Source organism: Emys orbicularis, chromosome 16 (genome assembly GCF_028017835.1).
Source record: "Emys orbicularis isolate rEmyOrb1 chromosome 16, rEmyOrb1.hap1, whole genome shotgun sequence".
Classification (NCBI taxonomy): Eukaryota; Metazoa; Chordata; order Testudines; family Emydidae; genus Emys; species Emys orbicularis.
Genome location: NC_088698.1, coordinates 25579128 through 25605190, shown reverse-complemented (window position 1 = coordinate 25605190; position 26063 = coordinate 25579128). Strand labels below are relative to the sequence as shown.

Sequence of the window (26063 nt, the reverse complement as noted above, 5' to 3'; positions counted from 1 at the left end):
CAACCAAGAACAGAAGAATTTGTGTAAGAGAAGCAGATTAAGGAGCAGAAAAAAATTTAAGAAATTTGATTTACTTACCTAAAATACCCATGTCATATCTTCCATTCTTTTTAGCGTTTTGTATAACTGCATTTAATGTATCTGAGAAATACTGGAATAAAGCATTCTGCTGATGCACCTCCATACCCAGAATTCTATTCAGGAACTTTCCTATATTGTTGTAATCTAAAAAGAATCACATATGATGTATAAAGTGCACAGCTTAGGAGAGAGAATTCCGGTACAAGTTAAGTCCTAAACTAGAATTCAAATGTTTTGAAAATTAACTAAAATCAAATTTCTCAAACAATCAAAGCAAAACATGTGGTTTTGAAATAAAGCATACATTTCTTAAAGAGATTAACTTCAAATCTAGACATAAATGAAAGAAAAGTTTCAGGTGCCACATTTACCCCCAAATCTCACTGCCAGGTCTGTGGTTTTATAATCACAAAAGTGATTTCTGATTTGACAATAAATTATACATCAGTGATCAACATTGACAGATATACCAAAAACAATACCTTTATCAAGTGTCAGAATTCCTGATCGGTCTTCTACATTTATTAGGCCCACACCTATTAATCCTTGCCGAACATCTAGGGGAAGAAAAAGTTACAAGGACTGAAGCCACCTTTGTCCTGTCTTCTGAATAAGCATATCATTGCCAAGAAAATGAAAATAGCTAGGAAAGCAATATTTGTGTAACCTCTGGAGCAGCAGATAATCCCCACTCCTGCCCCAAAAATCCAATTCCAAATCTTTGCACAACCCATTTTATATATATATAAATAAATAAATAAATTTGTGACTGATCCATATGCTAGGAAGTCACGATAGAAAGCCTTAGCTTCTGGTCCAGTCGAAACATGGGTAGAGAAGAATACCAATATTACTACATTTTTGATCAACCAAAGAGCAAAATAAGCTTTTTAAAAAGGGTGACAACCAGGCAAGGTGTTTAAACAGTTGCTGGTAGTACTGTGGTTAAATAGCCATAACTAGACAAGATTGTAGCATTCCCTGAAATTGGTACCCATAGGAAAACAGAATTTAAAGAGAATTTAACTTCAAATTTTCCTATGCATACAATAACCATATATGTTCCCTTAAACATTTTTATGGGAATTATATTCAGCTGTATTTATCATGGGGGAAATGGATCTCATGTTTGGGTTATGAACTAGTACATAAAATTCACAAGTTAATTTAAACAAAATTAGAAGAATTGTACTGGTAATATGAACAGAATTAAGCCACTTGATATCAAGAATAATTCTTTACATTTAAACCTAACTCACTACCATTTAGAAAAACAGAAATAAGTGTTTTTGAAAAAGGATGACCAAAAACTAGAGGCTAGAAAACAGTGAATTACAATTACCTTTAAAAAATTCTCCAGGATAGTCAGCAGGTGGGGACACCATTGGGGAATCTAAATTCACAATGGATTTCATAACTATCTCCAAAGCATTTCTGCCATACTGTATTAAGAAAAAAGATTAAAGTACAGTACTGTAAAAATTTTGCATATGGGTTAAGCCTCAGAATCATACTATGCATGCTGATATACACCATGGGTTAAAGAACTATTTTTAATCCTTGCCTGAATATAGTTTTTCCATTCATAATCCAAATTACAAACAACCAAATTAGAGCATGGAAGAAGAACATGGGAAAATGCTAATGAATTTCTCAGTTTAACAAAATGTATTGTATGGTAATAGCCCAGTCTGTTAATTTCTCCTTAACATGCTCATTTCCCAAGGTTCAGGATGCTCAACATATTGACTGAAAGACAGCACACTGCTTAGGGTTAAAACATGGAACTTTACCTGGTAGATTAAGTCATCTATATATGCTGTAATTTTACATGGCACTTTCTAAGCAGAGTACAACATTCCCGCCCCAAACAGCAGGCAAAGAAGCAAAATGCAACAGTTCAAAAAAGAAGAATGAGGGGGGGATTCCTCCACAGGCACAGGTAGCTTTTCATTTTGTCTAGTATAAGTATTGTTGCAATCTGTTTTTATTTAAAAAACAAACAAAACAAAAACAAAAAAACCAAAGATGTCACCTTGTTGTCAAAGTTGAACCTGCTAAGGTCTCGAGTTTCTGTTGCTCTTCTGTCACCGTGAGTGAGAGCTCCCTGTCAAGACAATATCTTTGTAATTAAAACATACAAAAGATCTCTGTACTGAAAAATAAACTCTGTACACTGCTTTAACTGAGCTATATGTAACAGTCTTACCAAGCTCTCTAATCTTTTGGCAACTATAGATGCAAATCTTTGCTCTCCTGCCAATTCGGAAATTAGGAACACATACTCTGGTGCAGTAACTTGGTTTGATCTGTGAGTTCTTCCTGTGTATTTAAAAGTGAGAAAAGTGTTACAAAAACCAACCAGGAGCTCCACAGAACATTTGATGGGAAAGTAGAACGAAGTCTCCTCCAGAATCCTAAACAAGCAATTGGGAGACACTGATACTTTTGCCACACACAGTCTTAATACATTCTTAAGCAGAGTCAATGTGATAGGGACTAAAAAAATTCAGAAAAACATACTATTTATATACCAGTTTTAGATAAATCCTGTAAAGAGAAACAAGTAACTGCTATGCACAAAGGAGAAATGTTTGTGGATGCACATACTATGAAACAAGGTATACTACCAATTTTCCTTAGGCTTTTTACACTATGCCTACAGGTAAAAATTCTACTGAGGGGCATAGACAGTTGGCCTTACTATGAGATGGGCAGAGGGGTGGAGCTTAAATATAACTAAACTTAGCAACCCTGCTGCTCCACTAGCAAGACAACATTTAGAAAATTGTTGATTATGCTGTAAATACTACTGTAAAACTATGTGCAGATGAACATTACCAAACGCAAACACTCCAAATTTCTGATTACTTCATGAAGATGCACAGAACATGCAAAACAACTAATTCTAGCATTTACAAATCTCTGTATATTTATTCACTAGAATTAGAGAGAGAACTCACAGCACTTAACGAACAGAATACTCCATATTATACCAAAACTAACCATCGACATGCCCGGTGCAGAAGATTATTTCTGAACTTGATGAATTAAAACACAGACATTAACTCACCAAATTGCTGTATTGCTCTATCTGCACTCCATGGTAACTCCAAAGTCATGTGCACTCTCCGCCTCTGATTTTTAGCTCTACGGTCGGCTTGTAATGAAATACCTGAGCTGGCAGCTTCTGAGATGATGGCAATGTTCTTTTACATAGAAGAAAAATTAGCAGTGAGTTTGAGACCAAACCTTAGTTTCCAGATCTGTGAAAAAACAGCTGATTTTGGAATTGCCGATTGCTATGTGACTGGAGCTACACCACTAGCTTTGGTACTTGTCACATGGAGGGTGGGGGGAGGAGGAGGAGAATCAGCTTTAATCTTCTTGCATTTAGGCTAAACAAATGCTACAGAGGCACACAGCCCTTGAGAGAGGAAAGGGGGTTATCAACTTTACTTCCCCAGCAACTCCCTCTTGCAGTTGGAGAACAGCAGGGATCTGCATCCAGTCCTGCCATGGCAGAGGAGAGGCTCCTGTGATGTAGGCCAGCCCCTCATGAAAGAAAGGGAGAAAAACTCCTATAGCAACTAAGGTGGCAGCTGACCACAAGCAATATGAATTATAAGGCTGCTGCACTGGATAAGGGTACCTTGATAGCCAAGTACAAAACCATTTTGGCATTTGATCCTCAGGTGAAAATACTCAAGAATTTATAAAATAGGATAAAAGATTTAAATATTTACATGCAACTTGTAACAAAACTGCAACAGCAAAGTTAAGTTACAACTCACTCAAACAATTTAGTGAGGGTAGTAAGATAACAACCAAGCTAAAAAAATAGGCTCTCTGTAGTCTGAGGAGTTACTTTTAACAGTAGTCAGTGTAAAACTTTCAGATGGAAAACATGATTTCTCAAGTTGGTCTGTGTGCATCTCACAGGACTGTGGGTATAGGCAATATGGAGAGGCTCTAACTTATGAATATTGTACAAGACCATTAATTAGAACATTTACTGTATGAATATATTGATTTAGTTTACTAGCAGGCTGTTGGAAAAACAAGCAGGAAGGCAAGACAGTGACTCCATACGAGACACCTCCAGCCAAACACTTTGAGGGGAATCAAAAGACAATGCCTGAGCTATTAAATGGGAAGATCTTAGCTCCTTGGCTACAGCCAAGTTAACAGCTTGTTTTGCAAAGGCTGGGAACCGAAAGGTCTATCAGAGTGACAAGGCAGGTAAGAAAATATTTTATTGGACCTACTTCGGTTGATGGAAGGTACAAGCTTTCGAACTACATAGAGTTCTTCAGGTCTGGGGGTGTTCTTTCCTCAGAACTCAAGAACTCTGTGTAGTTCGAAAGCTTGTACCTTCGATCAACAGAAGTTGGTCCAATAAAATATATTGCTTCAACTACCTTGTCTTTCTCATATCCTGGGGCCAACATGGCTACAACACTGCAAAAGGCCTACAAACAGTTAAAGTTGCTCAATCTAGTGTGGAAACAGTAGTTGGCAGCTATTCATGGGGGGACAGACACCAACCTGTGGGTCTGAAGAAGTTAGGCCTTCCTAAGCTTCCAGGAAGCTGGTAAGCCTTTAGGTAAGACAGACAGACATGTGGAACTTTAGTTTTAAAGCCTCTTTTCTCTTGTTTTGTTCCTACTGTTAAATACTTTGATTTTAAAAGGCTGTTTTGAGTCACTAATGCACTCGTTAGAAGCTCTCAGAGGGAAGAACTGGAGGTACATGAACCCAGCCGGATCTGTTGGGGGTAAGTATGGTTGAGCCAGTGTCCTGCAGTGCAGAACCCAGTCTAAGACCCGGAGAAGTTGCATGATTCCATCGCAGGAGAGGTGAGGTCATGAGGCCTGAAACATAAGTGGGTGCACTCAATGAACTCAGCAAGGGGTCAGAGGTGCAGCTAGTCCGATAACTGTGTCCCTGTTTAGTTGAGGGTCAGCTATATCACTCAGGCCTCCACAGCTTCTACAACAGGGGTGGGCAAACTATGGCCCGGGGGCCACATCCGGCCCTCCAAATGTTTTAATCCAGCCCTCGAGCTCCTGCCGGGGAGCGGAATTGGGGGCTTGTCCCACTCTGCGTGGCTCCTCGAAGCATGTGTCAACTTGAATTTGAGTCTCCCCTTTTAAACAGAAAAGACTTAAAGCTACAGGTTAAATTCCCATTCCCAGCTGAAAAAGCCTGTTGGACCTTCAGGGCATTCCATAGAAGTCATGTATCTGACAGAGCTTTTAGGAGCAAAATGGGTATATGATTCTGTGGATCAGTTAGCAGCACAGTATAATGGAAATTAAGACTGTGGTTGGAACGGCACATTTTAATAGTCTAGCGCCTACAGCTTGTGGATAGACCTGCTATAATTTCTCCAACATAAAATTATTCCTTGAAGTTACACAGAAGTAGTTTACCTTGTCTCCATCCATGAATCTCTGCTTTTCTGTGATATTTAGAATTTCAACAGGTACATCAAGTTCAGACCTTGACTCGTAAGATATGCTGCCATCATCATTGCTTACAACTCTCCCTTTGCGGCCTGTCATCTTTTAAACAAAGGAATATTTTTAACCTTATCATAGAGGTGCTGAAATGATCGAACATGAAATTACTTCAAACATCAGTGCTATTTATTCACACACTATCCTTAGAGGACAGCAAACAATTCACTGCAAGTATCCAAAGACTAAGATACATTTTATAACTGAAGCTGCCTGATTGAGGCAATACTGAGCGGTGCACAATACTCCTATTTGGGAATAACCTTGAGAATCAAAAAGGCAACCCAATAAAGCAGAGGTTACCAATCTTAGTGTTTTTTTATTGCCTGATAATGGAAGCATCATTAGTAACTAGAGAATTTAACTGTTACTGCAGTTAAGTCATGGAACTCGTAAGTCTAAGACCTTGTCTACACAAACAATTAGGCAGCAGCAAGTTGTAGTGTGAATTTACTCTGCAATAGCCTGCCACGGTCTGTGTGCACCCTCCCGATGCATAGAATCACAGAATCACAGGACTGGAAGGGACCTCAAGAGGTCATCTAGTCCAGTCCAACTGCACTCATGGCAGGACTAAGCACGTTAACAGAGTGCTTTGATCTGGATTAGTCCCCTTTGAACAGAACTAGCTCAAAACATGTTAACAAAACACCCTGCTGATGTGCGTTGTCCGTGGACAGCTAGACTGTGACTGGATAGTAGTGCAAGGTAGATTCACACACCAGCTTGCCGTGATCTAATTGTTCATGTAGACAAGCCATAATATTTAGTAAATGGAAGTATGGAAAGCTGTGAAGGATGATTGCTGATCCAGGGAGCACAGTGTCAAGCTGCTAGGAACATCACAGAAATGATGCTTGTAAGGGGAGGAATTTAAGAGCACTGAAGAAAGGAACTAGAACTCCAAAGAACTTCACTGAAAGTAACAGGGTCTCTTCTGAACTAAGGGAACAAAGAATGTTTCTGCTGGACAGACAGGTAAGTCTACAGGAGAAATTTTCTTATTGATAGTGAGTAAAAATGTTGCCCCTTATGTGAAGCTTTACACACATGCCCTCCCTGGTCCTCAACTCTGAGTCCTCCCTGCCTGGATTTTTGGGAGAGAAACCTGGAGTTAAAAGAGAATAGCATAGTCATATGTTGCTACACACAGTATATCAGCTTTAGCTAACTAGTCAGGAAATTAAGAAACAGTACAAAGACAGACAGAAGCCAGCATTTCTCACCCAATGAGGAAACTCCTACTAACAATTATTTTAACAGAAAAATAAAATCAGAGTTTTTCCTCAGTCCTTATCTATTCAGATCCCTTCTCTTCACCAGTCTTTACATTTCGTTCTATAGCGTTGGGAGTTATAAGGACCTGCAAGACTAATGAACTTATCAGTTTAATCCTCTAATATGCAGCTCACATCACTACACATCTTGAAAAATAGTAATATCACAATCAGATTTCTAAAATACATGTAAACATTGAGTGAAATGGAGGGAAACAGCAAATTCTTCACTTGCAATAGTCACACTGGACCTACCTCAGCCACATTCTCAGGACCACCAAGTTCATCTATAAGTTCATCCAAAGTATTAGGAGGAAGGTCTTCAGCTAGTTTTTCCAGTTTATCAAGCAATTCTTTTTTCATCTGCTGGGCTCTTTCAACAGCATCTTGACTTGTTACAAAGCTGCTGTTAGTATTACTGTTAGCTGAAATTTATAGACAAAAACAATTCCTTAAGAAGTTAAGCTTTTTTAAATGTTTTGCAATTGTTGGGAAAAAGTAGAGAGACTCTAAATAATTCCAAAACTCATTCATACCCGATGTATTGGTACTAGAAGCAGTGGTAACAGCAACGGAAGAAAAACTGCTAGGTCGTTTTGATCCAAGACCAGAAGCTAATAAGGCACTCTGAATGGAATCTGGGTCTATACTTTTCTTCTTTTTCTTGTCTTTATTTTTCTTATGGTCTTTTCTAATTAACCAGGGATCTGAAGTTAAAGAAAAAATTAAGTAAATAGTCAAGACACTTCCCCACTTTCAAAAAAATTAAACTTTCCTAAGTACAATGACAAATTCTACATATCTACAGTTAAATTCTAGGTCATAAAAGCAGTTTAAAAAATACTTTAAAAAGATATGTCAAGTACAGCTATCATAGGTAAACCACTTAGTTCTAAAACTGTCATTTTATGCTATTTAATTTCAGGGCCTAAACCTCTGCCTCAATATAACACGAATTCGGATATAACGCGGTAAAGCAGTGCTCCGGGGGTGGGGGCGCACTCCGGCAGATCAAAGCAGATAACGCGGTTTCACCTATAACGCAGTATGATTTTTTGGCTCCCAAGGACAGCGTTATATCGGGGTAGAGGTGTACTTCTTCACATTATACATTTATAACAAATGCCCTCTATTTTGCCTCATACTGCAGTGTTAAATAAAGTTATATTTGACATGTAATATTCAGAAATACAGCTAAATTCTTAATGAAGAGTATTCACGTTATCTTACCATCTTCATCATCCTCACTAGATTCATCTCTGAATGGGTTGAAGTCATCATCATCTCCAGAACTCAAAAACTTAGAGCTCTCGTTGTCACTTTCTTCATTGTCTGAGGCATCAGACTCGCTTTCACTCTCATCGGAACTGCTCCCAGCGAGGCCACTTGTTTTACGAGCTTTCTTGGTTTCTCTAGTTATTTCCTCACCTATTTTCCCCCAAAATAAGAATGAATTTAGAGATCTGTAGTCTATTTTTCACAGTTTGTTCTCATACCTCTGCAGTGACTAGGAAAAAATGGAGCCTCAGTACTGAAATGGGGCTTTTGGGTGAATCGTAACTGAAAGTACATGAATTTAACAGTTTAAATCTTTAAGTTTTTTGGTGAGTCACAAAGGTTGCAACTTTCCTGCATATCTATACTATCAAACAGATAGAAGGTGCAAGATTTGGTCCTCCAATAACCAGATTCCATTAGCTGTCCCAATCGTTTCCATTTGCCACCCATAAAAAGATTCTTCTACAAAGAATCTTATTCTGTGCAATTCTCCAAGTGCTGCCATTACCTCAATAGTATAAGAAATACATAAAAATAGCAGCTTACACTTTACCTTTCCGTTTCTTTATTTTATTCTCCTTGCAAGGACTGTCCCTAGGTGAATTGTTATTACTTTGAGCAGTCAGATCTATTCCCAGCAAACTAAAAAGCTTCTTCCTGTCAGGAGCTGGGAAGTGCTTCTCAATGAGAGACTGCAATACTCCTCTGTGTAAGGAAAAACAATTAAGAATGAATGTTCCTCAGCCCAATTTTCATCTAAGAAAAAAAAATGGTTATATAGTGACTTTTCAGTTTTCCCCCATTCTTTGGCACTAAAATTCACTCAGACACACTGATACAGTAGCAAAAAAAGGAAGACTTACTTTGCTGTGGAAACAAAGTCATTCAATTCTCCACCACCCTCCTCTAAGGCTTCTAACGTTCTTGCTTCTCCTGTGGACTGTAGTCCAATAACAACACACTGTAAAGGGGAAAAAAACAAAATACAGTTAACATAAAGCCCCGAGATTCTGATAAAAAAAGCATGTATTTTTACTTCTCGCAAGTTAGACAAACAGGGATTCACAATCAAGAACAACCTCAGAAAGCTGAAAAGCATGCCACCACACACCTTCAAAACACATTAGTACTAGGAACAAAGCCATTTGAACAAGTAATTTGGATGGTACTACACTTAGAGGTTTCCAAAACATTCTGAACTACTACCAGACTTAAACAACTTACTTTCCCATTCTTGATTTCTTCTCTAGCTAGCTGTACCACCCTTTTGACTTTGGATGCTATGCAGAGGTACTTGAAAAATCTCTGGTGGGCTGACCAAAACTGACCCCACATAGACTTTTTCATGCGTTGCTCTGCATCAATAAGATCAGCTGATTGTTGAAATTTCTCTCTGGCATTCACCCACTGAAGAAGAAATCAAAAGTTTTACATATCACGCCTTTCAAAGTAGACAGATACATATCTAGTGACAGTAGAATGTAACAGCCAAAGAAAGAAACATGTGTAGTCTTTTATAGCATTATTAGAATTGAAAAGCAATGGTGGACAATAGAGTACACAATAACGAATGGTCCTCTGACAGAAGATCCAACACCAAATAAGTATATAGCAAAATGTTTCATGTGAGTGAGCTAAAGAAACACTGTTCTGAAAACAAACAACTGCCTGCCAGAAACTAGAGACAAACTATGAAAAGAGACTGTTATAATCAGGATAGTTTTGTGCAGCACAATTAATGCTGTGAAGTTTTGAAAACTTACCAAGAAGGTTGGCTCAAGAGAAGTACTTCAGAAATCAAACTTGAAGATAGACCTCAGAAAGCATTAAACATGCCTTCATTGCAAATTTAAATATAACAATCATAATATCTCAACACAGATCTTGGTATTTTTACACATGCAATTATGTACACTATTTGTTCCATTCAATTATCCAATATAAGGTACTCATTTCTACAGTTTTTCTATGTAGAAAAACTGTATTAGTGTATATATACACCAAGTAACCAGAAAAGACCATTGCAATAGCCAAGAGTTAAGTGAATTATAGAAACTGCAACTTCCTTGTTTGTAAAGATGGCTCATTAAAATTAAGAGCTATTTTATTTTTAGTACAATTCAACTCAATTTGAACTAAATTTTCATAAGAAGTTTACATAATTTTATATGAGAATTCCTTCTGAAGATAAAAATTCAGACTTCTTAATAGTGATAAGTCATTCAGACTTGTTATGCACAAGATTGGGAATAAGTAATGTAGTATAAATCTTGAAACCTGTTGTGATTTTGTAATGACTCATTTAAAAATGTTTCTGAAGTAAATTCTTTTAAACTTTTATATTCCAGAGTAGGAGCAACTCCCGTCTCCAAGGAAAAGCCATATGTAATGGAACCTTCATACTAAAGCAAAGCTAATGGACTTCATTCTTTTCCTATAACAGCAGCATATGCTGTATAATCAGGACACTATGCCTAATCTGACAGCAAATGATCTCCATCCATTAAGTTCTCAGCCTCTACTAGTTCAAACTGTCATGAATGTTTAAAAACTGAATAAATTCTTACCAGTTTCACAGATTTATTATACATTTTAATGTAGTTCTGTGAAAGTAGAACTTCTTCAATTTTGAAGGTCACACCTGAAAAGCTTAACTGTCTTGCTATGTACATTCCTCTCAGTTTCATATCCATAGCAACTATTTCCATGGCACCTACACCTCTGAATAAAACAAAAAAATACAAAGTGGTTTAGAAGTAAATGGCATATTTAAGTACACTATGAAAAATAAGAAACTAATATTTATTCCATACAACCAATGTGCATGAGCATTACAGTTGTATGATTAAAGACAAATCAGAAAATATTAGAGATCAGGTTGCATGCACAACCTTAACTCTGCCCTCTTGTGAATATGCCCTGCAACATGATTGTGTAGATAATTCTCACGCAGCCTATCTTTCGAATGACCTAACACATCCATGGGTAGCCATCTTGTAATTTTTTTCCATTTTTATACTTACACTAATTTCATGCCAAAGTTACAGTTATCTGACAGATTTTTTTATAGGCATTTCTCCAGAGTGTGTTAAATGAGTGCATTTTCTGTTCATTCAGTTACCCATTTATACTGGCATAAGAGCCAAATTTGGCGCTCAAGCAGCCAGATGATATAAATTCTTTTCAACCATCAGCACAGCCTTAGGTGCAGGCAGGGGCGAAGGCAGTCAACTATGAAGTTAATTTAGCTGAAAATTTAGGCCTATATATTTAGTATCCCTCTTTTCTTGCGTACTTAATACATAGTATGTTTGTACTAGCATAGTCTATTTTGTACTTTTCATATGACTGGTGAACAGTGTCTGTCATACACAATACAAGATGATACACAAGAGGATCTAAGATTTAAAAAAAATGTATGAAATTTAATATTTTTCAAATATTATAACCATGTGAATGGGAATTAAATTGTTAGATGTTACATTTGCATTGTTTTGTATGGCACTTCCCAGGTTTGTTTTTTTTATTTGGAAGTTCTGGGGAATTAAATGCCCATTTTCTTTAAAAGGTAGCCTGGTTTTCATTAAATGAGGAACAGTGTAAATTCCATAATCTGGAACTAACTGGCTAAGGACCACCAGAAAGCCCCGAGAAGCAGGACTTTTGCTGACCTTACAAACCGTGCACCAGACCTCCAGAATCCGTTTGCCCCTTCAATACACTTTTTACTTTGTAGCTAAATCTATCCTGTATGAATTGCACTGGGTGTGTGCATTATGTATTTTTCATGAGGATCAATTAAATCAAAAACAGATTTCACCACAACACCCAATTGCACTTCTCTAATTGAAAACCATTCTACCCCAAACTTTTCCAGCTGTAGAGGTGCTTTAGAAAGTTAATTACAAATTTTTTTTTTTAAATGAAGTATATCCCTACCCAAGCTCCATTTACTTCATTTTTTGCTAAAAAGTTAAGAAAGGTTCACTTTTAGAGACAGAACAAGCCTGAAAGACTTTCAGGAGAACTGTAAGTGACTGAAAACAGGGTTGAAATGGAAAAATGGAAACCATAACGCAGCCACAACTATAGCTGTTCTTGCTATAATCCTTTAAGACATTACATTACCTTCTTTCAACAGCCTGAATAAAGTCACTGAATTCCCTAAATGGGGTTCCTTCACCCCATATTCCCAGACGGTTCATGTATGCCATATTTCGCGGCTCAGATGCACCTGAAAGGAATAGCACATACTGTACCAATGCCAATAAAAAGTCAGTTTTCTCTAAACGTCTGCATTAAGTAGTACTTACCTGTGGCACTAGCATAAACAACTCTAGCCTTCGGAAGTTTATTCTGAAGCTCCAATACAGCTAAGCCGGTCTTTGTTGGTTTTGAAGAACCAACAGGACACAGATTCTTAGCTTTGTGACATTCATCAAATACTATCTGAACATTAATTAAGGAATAAACGTGCCATCCCACAGTCAATATAGTACAGGGTCTTTAGAATGGAGAGGGATTTTTTTAATTGATTTTTGCAGTGAACTCTATACTTTCATTAGCGGTCAGTTTTAATTAGTAAATGTTCTATAGACTTCAGTCAGAAACAATTTGACTAGGCTTTTTTTTTTTTTTTTTAAGGCGATGTCAAGACATTCCATTTTAAACTATTCAAATATACAATTACCATAATGTTTTCATGTATTTTTGGAATGAATTCTCTTGAAGTACTATGCATTTCCTCCAAAGATTTGACAGGAAAAAGCCATAAGAACTGGAAAGAAATTACGTATAATTTAACCAAGAGGTAAGGTTTCTCATGACCATATTCCAGGCTCAACCTGCCTATTTAAACACCAAAGCCTTGATTCTGTTCTCATTCTGGTTTACATCAATGTAAGTTCATTAACTCTATTGAAGTCAATCCCTGATTTACACCAACATAGGACCAGAATCAAGCTGCTAGTTGGTCACATGTACAGTGTGCTACATGTTTTGAATAAAGCATTTAGAAAACGTTTGTGGTGTCTGATAAATTATATAGTTTCAAATTAATGAAAAACATCCTTCCTAAAATATAACCGTAAATAAAATGTACACGGCTGTCTTGCACCAAAAGATGTGTTTTATATTATGGTTCAATTATTTCTGTTGCAGATTAAGAAATGAAAGGATACAACTCCATCAAAGTCATCGCCACACCAGTGGAGAAGCTGCTTTAACCTGGTTTTGTATTTACCCCCAGATTGACTTTCACCAATAAGAGAAGAGTATGTGGCAAAAATTACACCTTTCTTTACACTCCCATTATGTTTGGAAGAAATTTTTCCATATTTGAACTGCAAGAAAAAAGATAAAGTTATATTTTAGTAAGTTACAAAAATTGGTCTGTCTGCATCTTAGTCAAGAAGAGATACCCCACAACCCAAGTGAATGCTCAAAGAGTGACATTGATTGAAGCACTGATTCGGCATTCCTTACATAACAGTGAAGTCACTAGTGATTTCAATTTATAGGATAAGGTCCCCAATTTGCAATCTGGGAATATGGTTAAGAGGATAGTATGGTGGTTCTCTTGTAAGTACATCATGGAAGGTATAAACTTCCATGGCTGCAGATTTTACAGTTTAGGCCCCTAATTTAGGGGTTTACACTAGGGGAAAGCCAAGATGTCATGAGTCAGAAGCTGCTCAGAATTTTTTGTTTCCACAGCAAAGTAAGTCTTCCTTTTTTTGTTTCCCTTTTAAGTTGAATACAGCATTTAGCCAAGAGATCAAATTTACAGTGCCTACTATAAGTGAATTGTCTTAACATTCTAAAAAGCAACGATTTACTCATCTGTTTCCTACAGTCATTGGTCCAACAGACTTTAAAAAGAGGAAGCAAAATCATTTCAAGTCAGACAGTGAACATGACCAGTAAGAGCACTTAGCTCTTACATAGCAAGGCATTTATCACGAAAAAGAAAAATAAGCAATAAAAATGCCAAACAAAAAAAAAAAAAAATATGGAAGCAATATTCCCTGCACAGCTCTAAAAGGACTTCTAGTCAGAAGTTAAGGGCACTATTTATGCTTGAAGTTAGGTATATATGGCTAATTATTTGCAAGTTTAGAAATTAACTGAACAAAATCATCTACATGGCACTTGGAATTATAAAAATGTAGGGTTGGAAGGGACATCAAGAAGTCATCAACTCCAGCCCCCTGCACTGAGGCAGGACAAAGTAAACCTACACCATCCCTGTTTTTAAAAAAGTCGCCCATGTTGAGGATTCCACAATCTCTCCTGGAAGCCTATTCCAGAGCTTAACTACTTTTAAAAAGTTAAAAAGATTTTCCTAATGTCTAACCAAAAATCTCCCTTGCTGCAGATTAAGCCCATTACTTCTCATCCTAGCTTCTGTGAACATGGTGAACAATTGTTCACCATCTGCTTTATAACAGACCTTAGCATATTTGGAGATTATTAGCAAAGTCCCCCCTCAGTCATCTTCTCTCAAGACTAAACACACGCCCAGTTCTTTTAACCTTTCCTATAGGTCAGGTTTTCTAAAATGTATTTTTGTTCTCCTCTGGACTCTCTCCAGCTTGTCCAAATCTTTCTTAAAATGTAGCACCCAGAGTTGCATCCAGCTGTGGCCTCACCAGTTCCAAGTAGTGGGACAATTACCGCATGTGTCTTACATACAACACTCCTGTTAATACACCCCAGAATATTAGCCTTTTTTGCAGTTAAGTCACATTGTTGATTCATTCAATTTGTGATCCACTTCAACCCCCAGATCCTTTTCAGCAGTTCTACCACTTAGCCAGTGACTCCCCCATTTTGTAGTTGTGCATTTGATTTTTGCTTCCTAAGTGAAGTACTTTGCACTGATATTTATTGACTTTAATCTTGTTGAATTCAGACCAATTTGTCAAGCTTATTTTGAATTCTAATCCTGTCCTCCAAAATGCTTGTAACGCCTCCCAGTTTGGAGTCATCTGCAAATTATATACATATACTCTCTATCCATTATCTAAGTCACTAATGAAAGAACTACAGTACCAGACCCGAGACTGACACCTGAGAGACCCCTCTAGATACACCCTCTCAATTTGACAGTGAAACATTGACAATTACTATGAGTACGGTCTTTCCACCAGTTGTGCACTCACCTTATAGTAATTTCATCTAGATCACATTTCCCCAGTTTTCTTATGAGAAAGACACATTATGACTATGTCAAAAACCTAACTAACATCAAGCTACATTACATCTACTGTTGCACCCGTATCCACTAAGCTGGTAAACCTGTCAAAAAAAGGAAATTAGGTTGGTTTTGCATGATCTGTTCTGGACAAATCCATGCTGGCTACTTCTTATAACCATATTATCCTCTAGGTCCTTACAAACTGATTGTTCAATCATTTGTTCCAGTATCCTTCCAGATATTTAAGTCAGCCAGACTGGTCTATAATTCCCTAGATCCTCTGTTCCCTCTTTTAAAGATAGGTATTTGGCTTGCATTCTTTTTCCCTCATTGTTAATATTAATTGTGTTGAGTATCTGGTCACCATTAATCTGGTTTGTTTCAACATAAAATTTAAGAATAGTATTAAACAGTAACATGCATGTCTCATCACACGAGCATACCTAAAGGTTTGCCTCAATTGTACATAGTAAAAAGTTTCCACACCTTGTTTAAGGAATGAACCAAAATATTTTTTGCGCCAATGTCCCTCAAGTCTCTTTCAGCATCATATTTCAGATCATTTGACACACTAAACCTGGATACAAAACAAAAGAGCATATAATTTGTAAAATTATTACAGCAAAAGACCAAAAAAGCCATAATCCAAGACTTTTGTCCAAAAAAGCTTACACTAACTTTAAATACTGCAGTAACTACAAAGTTTACCATCACAAATAGTTAACCTACCATATAGCTCTTTTTCTACTCAACAGGTAATTTTCATAGATTATTCCAGCTATGGTCCTTCCTTTTCCTACACCAGCACCATCACCTATCAAGAATCCAGCTCTGTCTCCATTAGGCAGGAATGTTTCATGTTGCTGTGAAAGAAAACATGTTTTAAGTTTTCAAAAATGGATCATTTATAGATTCCGGCAGGGACAGAAGAGTCCACACTATCCCCCTCCCACCCTTTCACAAGCTGATCCTGAAAGGCAAAGTTTAGTCCTTCAATGGACCTTTGTATTCTAAAAATAAAGAATTTAAAAAATACTATAGTGCAACATACCTGGGCTGCATAAGTAATTGCTTCAAGTTGCAATGCCGACAGCCAACCATTATCAATACTTTCTTCAGATATTGATGTCTGATACCATACTTCAGGAGGGGTTACACTGGATAACGAACTTGTTTCTACTACTGGATCAGGATGACGTAGACCAATTTTTACTAGTTTGGGAAAAAACAGTAGTTCTAAACATAATTCAGAACAGTTTCATTATTGTTACATTAGTTATTTCAGAAGTGGCTAAATCCCCGAACAACTTCCAAGACTAGATGTTTTTGGTTCACGATTAAGGTTAAATACAGGACAACTCTAAAGTCCTATGCTCTTTTGAATCCGGCTCCTGCTCTTAATATATGAAATGGTGTTCCTTTAAGAAAAAGTGCATTAATCCAAGATTTCATATAATGAAAGTAGCTTAAAGGTGACCTTCAAAGCTTTTGAGTTTGTTCACTTTCAGCTTGCAAGACTCGTGGTCCATGACTTCTGCTTTGTCAAAATCTCCCTTTTAAGTTAAAACTACTGGCTCTGAGTTCTGCCTTCCCTCACAGAAAAGTCCCCTGAAGGATTTAAGCTCTGCTCTCTGATGACATCACTGCCATTTTCCTATCAAGAACATATAAATAGCTTTCCTCAACCACTCTATTTACACATTATCTGACCACGTACGCAATCTAGCAATACCATAGCATGGAGTGTGGGAAGAGAAGAGTCTGACTAGGAGCAGCTCAGATTAGTCAGTGATTAGCACACATTTCCACTGGGTTTGTGATGTCACTAATCCACAAAAAATGAAGTTACATGAACTGAGAGAAAAGGCACTTCCAAGACACACACTCCAAGGAATACAAGACAGAAAAAGAATTTTTAGAATGTTACGAGAACTTAAACATACGCAGTCATATGAGGGCTGTTAGAAAAAAATCCAAAAAGCTTTGCAGGTCACTTAAATAGACTTAATGTTATTGTACCATTGGGTTACAAATAGCAGATGAGACTACAGCAATGTCATCAATATGGGAGCTTAAGGGCATTTGAAAACTAGTTTCTGTTCTGTGACACGTTGAATTGCTTAAACTAAACTCCTGTTTTTCACTCATGTTGAGCTGTAATAAAAGATAGATTAAGATTTACAATCTTACATTCCTTGGGTTCCCACAGAATCTGTTACATAAATTTCAGTAAGATAAGACACTTAGGAGTGCAATTTTACATTAACTACCCAGAAAAAAAAGTGTCATATGTCTTTTCAACACACTGAGCATAATGGGGGTAGCTCTTAAAACTTTTTATTCCAATGAGTGAACTCTTCAACTGAAAGCAGCAGTGAAAGCAAAAATAAAAGGAGATGACTTAGGAGAAGTGGGCTACTATAGTGCTGCTGAAAAGGATAAGGTTTACTTTTTTGGTAAGACTCAGGGAGGAAATTGGTGCCACATCCTGCTGTGGAAAAATAAAGGCAACCAGGATGAAAAGACAGTGGAAAGCAAAACATTTTTTGGACCCATATGCAAAAGAACTATTAATTTTAAAGTTACAACATGGGGTGAAATCCTATTTCCTGTCTATCCTGGAGTTCTACAGAGATGATCTTATTAGTAACTTTTGCCCGTAAAAATATGAACATTTTAGTGGGGGATTGCCTTCAATAGAACTATATTTTCACACAGTATGAACCAGGAGATTCAAACACTGCTTAAAATAATGCTGTAATTTTTTTTAACCTGTGTTAGGAACACCATAGGCTATTAAAAGTTAAATTTTTAGCAATTTAATCTACTTGTCATTATTTAGGTTCTATTTCAGGGGTCGGCAACCTTTCAGACGTGGTGTGCCAAGTCTTCATTTATTCACTCCAATTTAAGGTTTCGCGTGCCAGTAATACATTTTAACGTTTTTAGAAGGTCTCTTTCTATAAGTCTATAATATATAACTAAACTATTTTTGCATGTAAAGTAAATAAGGGTTTTAAAATGTTTAAGAAGCTTCATTAAAAATTATATTAAAATGCAGAGCCCCCCGGACCGGTGGCCAGGACCCAGGCAGTGTGAGTGCCACTGAAAATCAACTCGCGTGCCGCCTTTGGCACCCGTGCCATAGGTTTCCTACCCCTGTTCTATTTACATGTCAGATTGGACAGAGAAACAAATCAATTAAGTCAGTTACTTCCATATTCTTAGTGCTGCAAAGTTTAAGTATCCATCTGCAGGGTAAAGTTCATTTGCTTTAAAGACAATTTATTTCCGAAATAAGAGAAAAACTGTGGAAATATTTCTAGTAATCTTTGGTTCTATAAAAGCTGTTCAAAAAATAAAATTTAGGGCCAAATTTGACCATTCACTTAAATTATATACATGTAAACACTTCCCCAGCCAGTGCTTAGAGCTAGGATAGTGACTGCTCAGTAATCAAGTGACTGAAATGCTTTACTTGGCTAATAAGACAAAGCCCCTTAATACGAAGGCAACAGTTCAGTCCTGAGCAGTCAGGAACAACTGTTTATTTAAAATTATGTGCATAGATGGACACAATTCTAAAGACCATTGGCAAGCCAAAGTTTTGGCTTACCAATTATGTTATTTAAAAAAAAAAAAAAAAAAAAAACAACTTACCATTGTTCATGAACTATTGATAGAAAGTTAAACCAAAAATAGTATCAGACCTGTCCAAGGCCAAGTTCAAAGATTTGAGTACGTCTTTCAAAAGTTGACTGTTGCAGGAGAAAGGAATTTTCTCCACAAGAGCAAAATCTGGTCCCCTTTTAGTTATTTGATTTTGATGCATTATAAAGCATTACTAGTCTATCTTTGCATATTCTGTTAGGAATTTGGGCACTAAACCATTTAAAGAGTTTCAGTTTTTGGATGCAAACCGAGAGTCGTACATTTTATTGGCATATACTCTGCATATGTCTCTGCATGACCCATTTCTTCTTCATCCTCCTCCTCAGGTTCCTCTTCCTCTTTTATTACTGGCACTTTCTACAATACAAATATATCTGCATTAGTCAAATGATACATTGCTGATGCTCAACATCCTAGAAGTGTACAGGCATGTGGCGTGGAAGCTAGAATACAGACATTGACATTAGTATTGTTTCCATAACAGTGCACTACCTGAACCAGAGAGCAATAGAAACATTACAAGATTTCAGAAGGCTTCAACAGCCATATTCCTTTTGTAGGGACTCCCTTCACAGACAGTGGCATTCCACTGGATGCAAATATCACTGGAAAGTGAGTTAAATGATAGTAGCATAGGAAATGTGAGCCAAAAACATAAAACCTGCAAAGCAGCGTGAGCACTCCAACTAAGCCAGTGGACCAACTCTTTTATAAAGCTTTTAGTCCAAAATATGCAATTTTAAAGTTGATTTTATGCACCAGTTGGCATAATTTTAATTGAACTTCAATTATCCAAATGTAATGAGAACTAATGGGAAGCTATTTGTTTGCCTTGCGATGAATTAAAAACTTCAGGGCATAAGTCTACAGTACATAACCAGGGACATAACTCATATTTAGATAAAGGGGTGCTAAAAAGGAGTATGATTCTATTTTACTGCAGTCATTCAGCGTGCCACGGATTAAATGTAGGTTCACAGATGTACATTTGAGAGTGTACCTCAGCCTATATACCTGTAAAGTAACTTAGAAAAGAAAAGGCCTTCAAGTAAATATTTCTGTGAAATCTGTTGCAGATTTCCATTGGTTAAAGATTCAAATGACTTCTAAGGGTACGTCTTCACTTACATCCGGACCCGGATGTAAGCAATCGATTTTCTGAGTTCGATTTATCGCGTCTGGTTAAGACGCGATAAATCGATCCCGGAAGTGCCCCGGATCGATCCCGGAAGTGCTCGCCTTCGACGCTGGTACTCCAGCTCGGCGAGCGGAGTACGCAGCATCGACGGGGGAGCCTTCCTGCCGCGTCTGGACCGCGGTAACTTCGGACTAAGGTACTTCGAATTCAGCTACGTTATTAACGTAGCTGAATTTGCGTACCTTAGTCCGAAGTGGGGGGGTTAGTGTAGACCAGCCCAAAGTATTGGAAAGTATGCATATGTAATGCACCCACCACTGGGGTATCCAATATAACACACAAAGAGATGACATTAGCCCATTATTATCCTGTGGCCCAGGCTACTACACAACAGATGCCTGAAGTACTTTTTTTTTTTTAAAGCAGAAAAGAAACTTCCTCCGTGCCTAAAGACAAAACCCTTCAGCATCAGATAGCTCTTTTAATATTAAAGATCCAGACAGCTTCCAGGTACCATACTGGAGATCACACACTAGACTCATTTGAATCTAGTTCTTGTTGAAGTAAGATTTAAGTGCATGTTTCAATAGTATTAGTACTAATTATTCACTAAACACCCAGCATATCAATGGGAGAAGAAACTGAGTTTACATTATGGTCATACAACCCAAGGCTGGTCCAAATTGCTACAGAAACATTAACAACCTCAAACTGTGGAGAGTTGTGTACCTGGCTGCATGACAGGGAAATTTATACAGAGGAAGTTTCCAACAGCAGAGCGAGGGAGCTGCACATCAGCTTTGGTCAGGTAGGATACCCTTCAGCATGCACAATGGGTTCTCGTGAAAGATGCCTGACCTTCAAATGACTCCCACCCTAGCTCATATGGAAACTGTTCTGGAGATATGGCGGTCTGGTCTGCTTGGACCAACCACTCCACAACTATTGCAGCCAGGGAAAATTTTCCTTCAGAATCAGATAGATATGCTATGTGGTTATGGAAACCTAGGAAGCTTCCATGAGCAACTGCTGAAACTAGCTAAAGACAGTTGGGGCCATTTATATGTAAAACTCATTTAAGAAACTATATCCATTCATTCTTACTACTCACCATAGTAGGTGAATAACTTCTCATTTTTACATCATTTACCCATATTCTTGTTACTTCTTTTGTAGAAGCCTCCTTCTTTACAGCACCATTGCTTAGATCAGCTACAAGAAAAATTAAATTTTACAGAAATTAATAACTTTCCTTACATTGTCTCTGTTGTATTGATTTATACATCACACAGTCAAGGTAGCTGGAAATGAAGATCTAAAATCTTTGATAGTACACTGACGTCCTCAAGAACAATAGCCAAATATATTTATCTACATAACTCTGAATGTGCCTGAAATTAGTCCTGTTGCCTCCTTCTGAGGGAGCCACACATACTTAAAGCTTTAGTTTAACCAGTACCATCATATCTGAGAGAGATGCGGGAGTCTATTAAGTGTAACTTAAAGAAAAGACACCTTCACCAAACCTCTATATAGGCCATTTAATAGTATGCCGTCTCACGTGAGAGCTAAGGCAGTTTAATAGGAAACCACAAACCCAGTTTTATCAAGAGAAGTGATCTTACCTGGTTTGGTGGTGTTTACCACCTTTGGAGACACTACAATTATTTCTGTAAGAAAGTCAACATGTTGGACTGAATTGTTTTAAATGCTACAAATGGACAACTACAAGACATTTGTTCATTTTCCTCCCTTTAGAATATAATGGTGATGAGGGTCACAGTACAGATCTAAGACAAATATTTATACAAGGATAGATACAGTGGAAGTTTTAGTTAAGGAGCTATCTTTCAAACTTCCAGTATGTGAAAGCAAAAGCATAAGTTAAATGTAAGACTTGCAGAGGTTACTTTTGTAAGAAGAGTAAAATAAAAATACAAATAGCTAAAAACTGTATGTTAAATAGTAAGAAAGCATTTAAATCCTCCGTTGTAAAGCTTCATTCTTCCAAGTTCTATTAAGTGTTTCTGCAAAGATGTCATCAGGGAAGAGAAAAAAGAGTCTGCTTTCTGTAGATTCTGGGCTGTTTTTATAAAACAAAACAAAAAAAAACTTCCCTTTCACAGGACAGCTGAATTATATGTTCAGCAGTTGTGTGTTACAAAACCAATGTCACGTTCCAGAAAACAAAACAAAAAACTGAGAGACTCCTGACATGTGGTACCTGAAATTTTAACTTTCAAGTTCACAATGCACCCCTTTGAACATTAACATGGAATCAGCGGGAGATTTAAAAATGTACATATTATATATATAAAAAATACACACACACACTGAAATCCACATTTTTACGCCACATAGAAGACTTGCAAAAACTTCCGCAGTACAGCATCAACTATATTCAAGGTGAAGCTGGTAGTAAAGTTCCTAGGCATTATCCCACCACAGGATCTCAGATATTTACACATACTAGATCTCCCAATATTTGTAACTTACCATTTAACTATTCCTGCAACAATTTCCCCCTAAATATGGAGTACTGGAGAACCACTAAATTGTCTATAAAAGATTAGCCACCACAACAATAGATTTTAACATACGACACAAAAGAGGGAAGCACTTGTGTGTGTGTGTGTGTGCACGCGCGCGTGCACAGGTTTCTGTTTATTCCCTCCCCAATGGATGCTTTAGAGAAACATGGCTAGAAGTCAAAAATACTAGCTTGTTCTAGAAGTCTTTTTGAGAAGGAGAGAGAGAAAGGGTTGTGACTATAATTTAAGGACAGTATTCCCCTACCACACACACACACACACACACACACCAGATTAGACAATGGCATAGGTTCAAATAATGCAACTTCAACAAGATTAACAAATTGCTATATACAAAACATTTCTAATGTCAGTCATTTACCAGCGTCCTATTTCAAAATTTATTTTCAGTTTGTCTCATTTCTTAAAAGGATATATCAAAGGGTTCTTGAGTTTTTAAAAATTCAATCATTTTGTGCCACTTCATACTTTCTTTTTATAATGTTGAGAAGTTGGGAGTCCAACATGTGTCAGGTTTTCTAGGCTCAGTTTTAATGCTATTGTGCTATTCTACTCTGTTACTCCACGGAGAGCCCAAAAGACCAACACCAAGATCTTTTTATTAGATTATTTCACTATCACATTTCCGAAACAAAATGCACATGATGAAGGGGAAAGAATCACTTACTGGCTGCTGTTGCAACTGGCTGGGCAATGTTCGGAGGTGGCTTCAATTTCATTAGTTCATTAAGACTATTGTTTTTGAGCAGATCTTTCAGCTGGACCTGGTCCTTTGAAGGTGTAGTGGTCAAGGCATTGCGTACTGCTGGTGCTGCAACCGATGGTCGAGTAGTTGTGCTGGTTTGAATGATTTTTGCTACAGTGATGGTCTGCCTAGTAGTTGTCACAGGTGTGGTTTTTGTCATTACTATTGTAGTCCCCAAAGTTGGAAGCTGATTTATTTGATTCAACACAAAGGTTGTGGTTGATGGTGGTTGCTAGAAAAGAAAAACAAAAACGTAAGATTTTCCTGTTTTGAAAACATCATCCTGATGATTCTCGAAGTGACAATACTCAAAAAGCAAAACTTGTGTTATATGCCTCTCAGCTAGAGGACAGGAGGTATCAATTTAAGCTGTGTGAGGGTTTTTTTTGTTCTTAAAGCTGGTGGACTATCAATATTATCTTTCCATCGCACAACTAACTGATGCTAGAATGCCATTTTATTTCAGGATGTGGAAGCCTGAGAAAGAAGCTTCTACCAAAATGCAGGAGTGTTGCTTCATGGGAGGATCCAGCTCCACAGGATTTTTTCCCCAAAGAGAAGAGAAAAGAACAGGTAAGAAAGAAGGATTTCACCATCCAGACACAAAGTACATCTGCTGTGTGGAGACGCTTGGGTTGTAGAGAAATCTTACACACTGCACAACATGGTTTCACAGTTAGTTTATAAATAAACTAGTATCTATTTTAAAACTTCTTTTTCTGTGGAGATTCTTTGTTAACCCTACCCTCCAGATATTGATCTACTTCTACTTTATATCATCTTCTAGTAAGATAAAGATTATCTTGTTCATAACTTCTATATTCCGCATAATACATCCAGAATTCTCAGTCTCCCAATTTAGGATACTATATGGTACCTAAAAGCATCAGGTTTAATGGCATCCTTATTCTAAATGTACTCATAAGAAATGAAACTGGGCTCTTCCTTAAACAATTTTTCCCTTTAAATCTGGCTTGATCTAAGACATGGCATCTCTTACACATCATGCCCTTCAAAAGTGAGTTTTACTGAAAAAGCCAGAAAAGAATTTGACTGTATTACGAATTATACTGAAGGGATGGCAAAGAGCCAACAATTTATAGGCCTTCCTCACTTTTTCACTTCACTATTTTACACATACAAAACTCTAAATATGTCAGCTCTTACCCTGACATTTAATAGTGCTGGAGTAGATACAGTCTCTGGTTCTTGTTTAACAGCAACTGTTGCCTCAGTCTCCAAGCCTAGTTCTAATGCACTAAGTGGCACTGACTAGAGAGAAAGAAAGCAAGCACGATCAGGTACTAGTTTTAGTAGGAAAAAAAGAATGAAAACCTTTACTACTATTCCCCCCCCCCCCCCCCGCACCCTCCCATGTTAAAACTAATGACCAACTCATTTGCTTCGCCTGTTAGTAATCCTGGTTTTATTAGAAATCAAGATGGTAGCACACCAAGTCATTGACTCTGCTCCCAAAATTGCTTCAAGCATAAAGCCTTTCCAGTTAACTGCCGTGAAGACTGAGTGAGTTTTGCAATTTCATTTCTGTTGACAGACTACTGTTTTCATAGAATCATAGACTTTAAGGTCAGAAGGGACCATTATGATCGTCTAGTCTGACCTCCTGCACAACGCAGGCCACAGAATCTCACCCACCCACTCCTGTCTATGTCCAAAAATGTGTTCCATTCTTGTGGTGTGTAAGTTGTCATAGAGATTAAATCAAATATTAAATTAATTCTCTCTTTTTTCAGAGGAGAGGAAAACCATGCAAGATATATCAATGGAAGTTCTATGTGTGGGTACATGACATTGTGGCCCTAGAAAGTATATATAACTCATATTGATACAAGTTCAGTCAATAACGTATGTACTTTTGATTTCTAAAATACATATTTAAGACGGGTAATTACCATCTCAATTTTTTCCGTACACAAGCCCAGCACAGCAATGAAAACATACAATTCCATTCTTTCACAATAAACCTCTACCTTGATAGAACGCTGTCCTCGGGAGCCAAAAAAAATCTCACCGTGTTATAGGTGAAACCGCGTTATATCAAACTTGCTTTGATCCACCGGAGTGTGCAGCCCCCCCCCGGAGCACTGCTTTACCCCGTTATATCAGAATTCGTGTTGTATCGGGTCACGTTATATCGGGATAGAGGTGTAGTTAACCAAAAAAAAAAAGTCTATGATTCTATATTATGCAATCTTGGCTAATTTTAAAAGGCTCTCATTTTTAACCTGCTGAACAGCTGGCGCTGGTGTTGCAAGGCCCATGTCCGCAGGGTCAATATCAAATAGATCATTTGGACTGATTCCACTCTCACTCAAAGCAGCAAGCAACAGATCTTGTCCTGGCTCCACCATCTCTAAAAACAAAAATAAAGAAGACCACAGGCATAAGTTACAATTGTAATCATTGTTTATTCTGCAAAACCTTTAGAATTTTATATTTCATCATCTGATTTCTAAGGGCACAGTCAAATTAGTCACTTTCATAAAACAAGTTTCAGGTTCTAAATCTGCCCAGAGTCTCTTGACAATTCCTGTCGTTTTGTGCTCAATTTTCCAAATTTAAAAAATATTTCTCACGTA

At 37.4% G+C, this 26063-nt stretch overlaps 1 protein-coding gene across 1 annotated transcript in view; it reads right to left on the bottom strand.

Annotated features, from left to right (window-relative positions):
• SBNO1 (strawberry notch homolog 1) overlaps window positions 1-26063 on the bottom strand; it is a 43115-nt gene that overhangs the window by 7259 nt on the left and 9793 nt on the right. The window contains exons 2-26 of the mRNA XM_065417646.1: window positions 25710-25837; window positions 24631-24735; window positions 23386-23695; window positions 21278-21378; window positions 19289-19385; window positions 16408-16568; window positions 16086-16219; window positions 15843-15933; window positions 13339-13500; window positions 12472-12607; window positions 12287-12392; window positions 10726-10879; window positions 9383-9565; window positions 9022-9119; window positions 8712-8863; window positions 8111-8308; window positions 7417-7587; window positions 7136-7305; window positions 5517-5648; window positions 3155-3290; window positions 2291-2403; window positions 2117-2188; window positions 1424-1523; window positions 564-638; window positions 79-225 (exon numbers count right to left, since the gene is read on the bottom strand). Of these exons, the coding sequence (XP_065273718.1) occupies window positions 79-225; window positions 564-638; window positions 1424-1523; window positions 2117-2188; window positions 2291-2403; window positions 3155-3290; window positions 5517-5648; window positions 7136-7305; window positions 7417-7587; window positions 8111-8308; window positions 8712-8863; window positions 9022-9119; window positions 9383-9565; window positions 10726-10879; window positions 12287-12392; window positions 12472-12607; window positions 13339-13500; window positions 15843-15933; window positions 16086-16219; window positions 16408-16568; window positions 19289-19385; window positions 21278-21378; window positions 23386-23695; window positions 24631-24735; window positions 25710-25835 (3430 nt within the window). The 5' untranslated portion in view covers window positions 25836-25837. The remainder of the gene's footprint in view (window positions 1-78; window positions 226-563; window positions 639-1423; window positions 1524-2116; window positions 2189-2290; window positions 2404-3154; window positions 3291-5516; window positions 5649-7135; window positions 7306-7416; window positions 7588-8110; window positions 8309-8711; window positions 8864-9021; window positions 9120-9382; window positions 9566-10725; window positions 10880-12286; window positions 12393-12471; window positions 12608-13338; window positions 13501-15842; window positions 15934-16085; window positions 16220-16407; window positions 16569-19288; window positions 19386-21277; window positions 21379-23385; window positions 23696-24630; window positions 24736-25709; window positions 25838-26063) is intronic.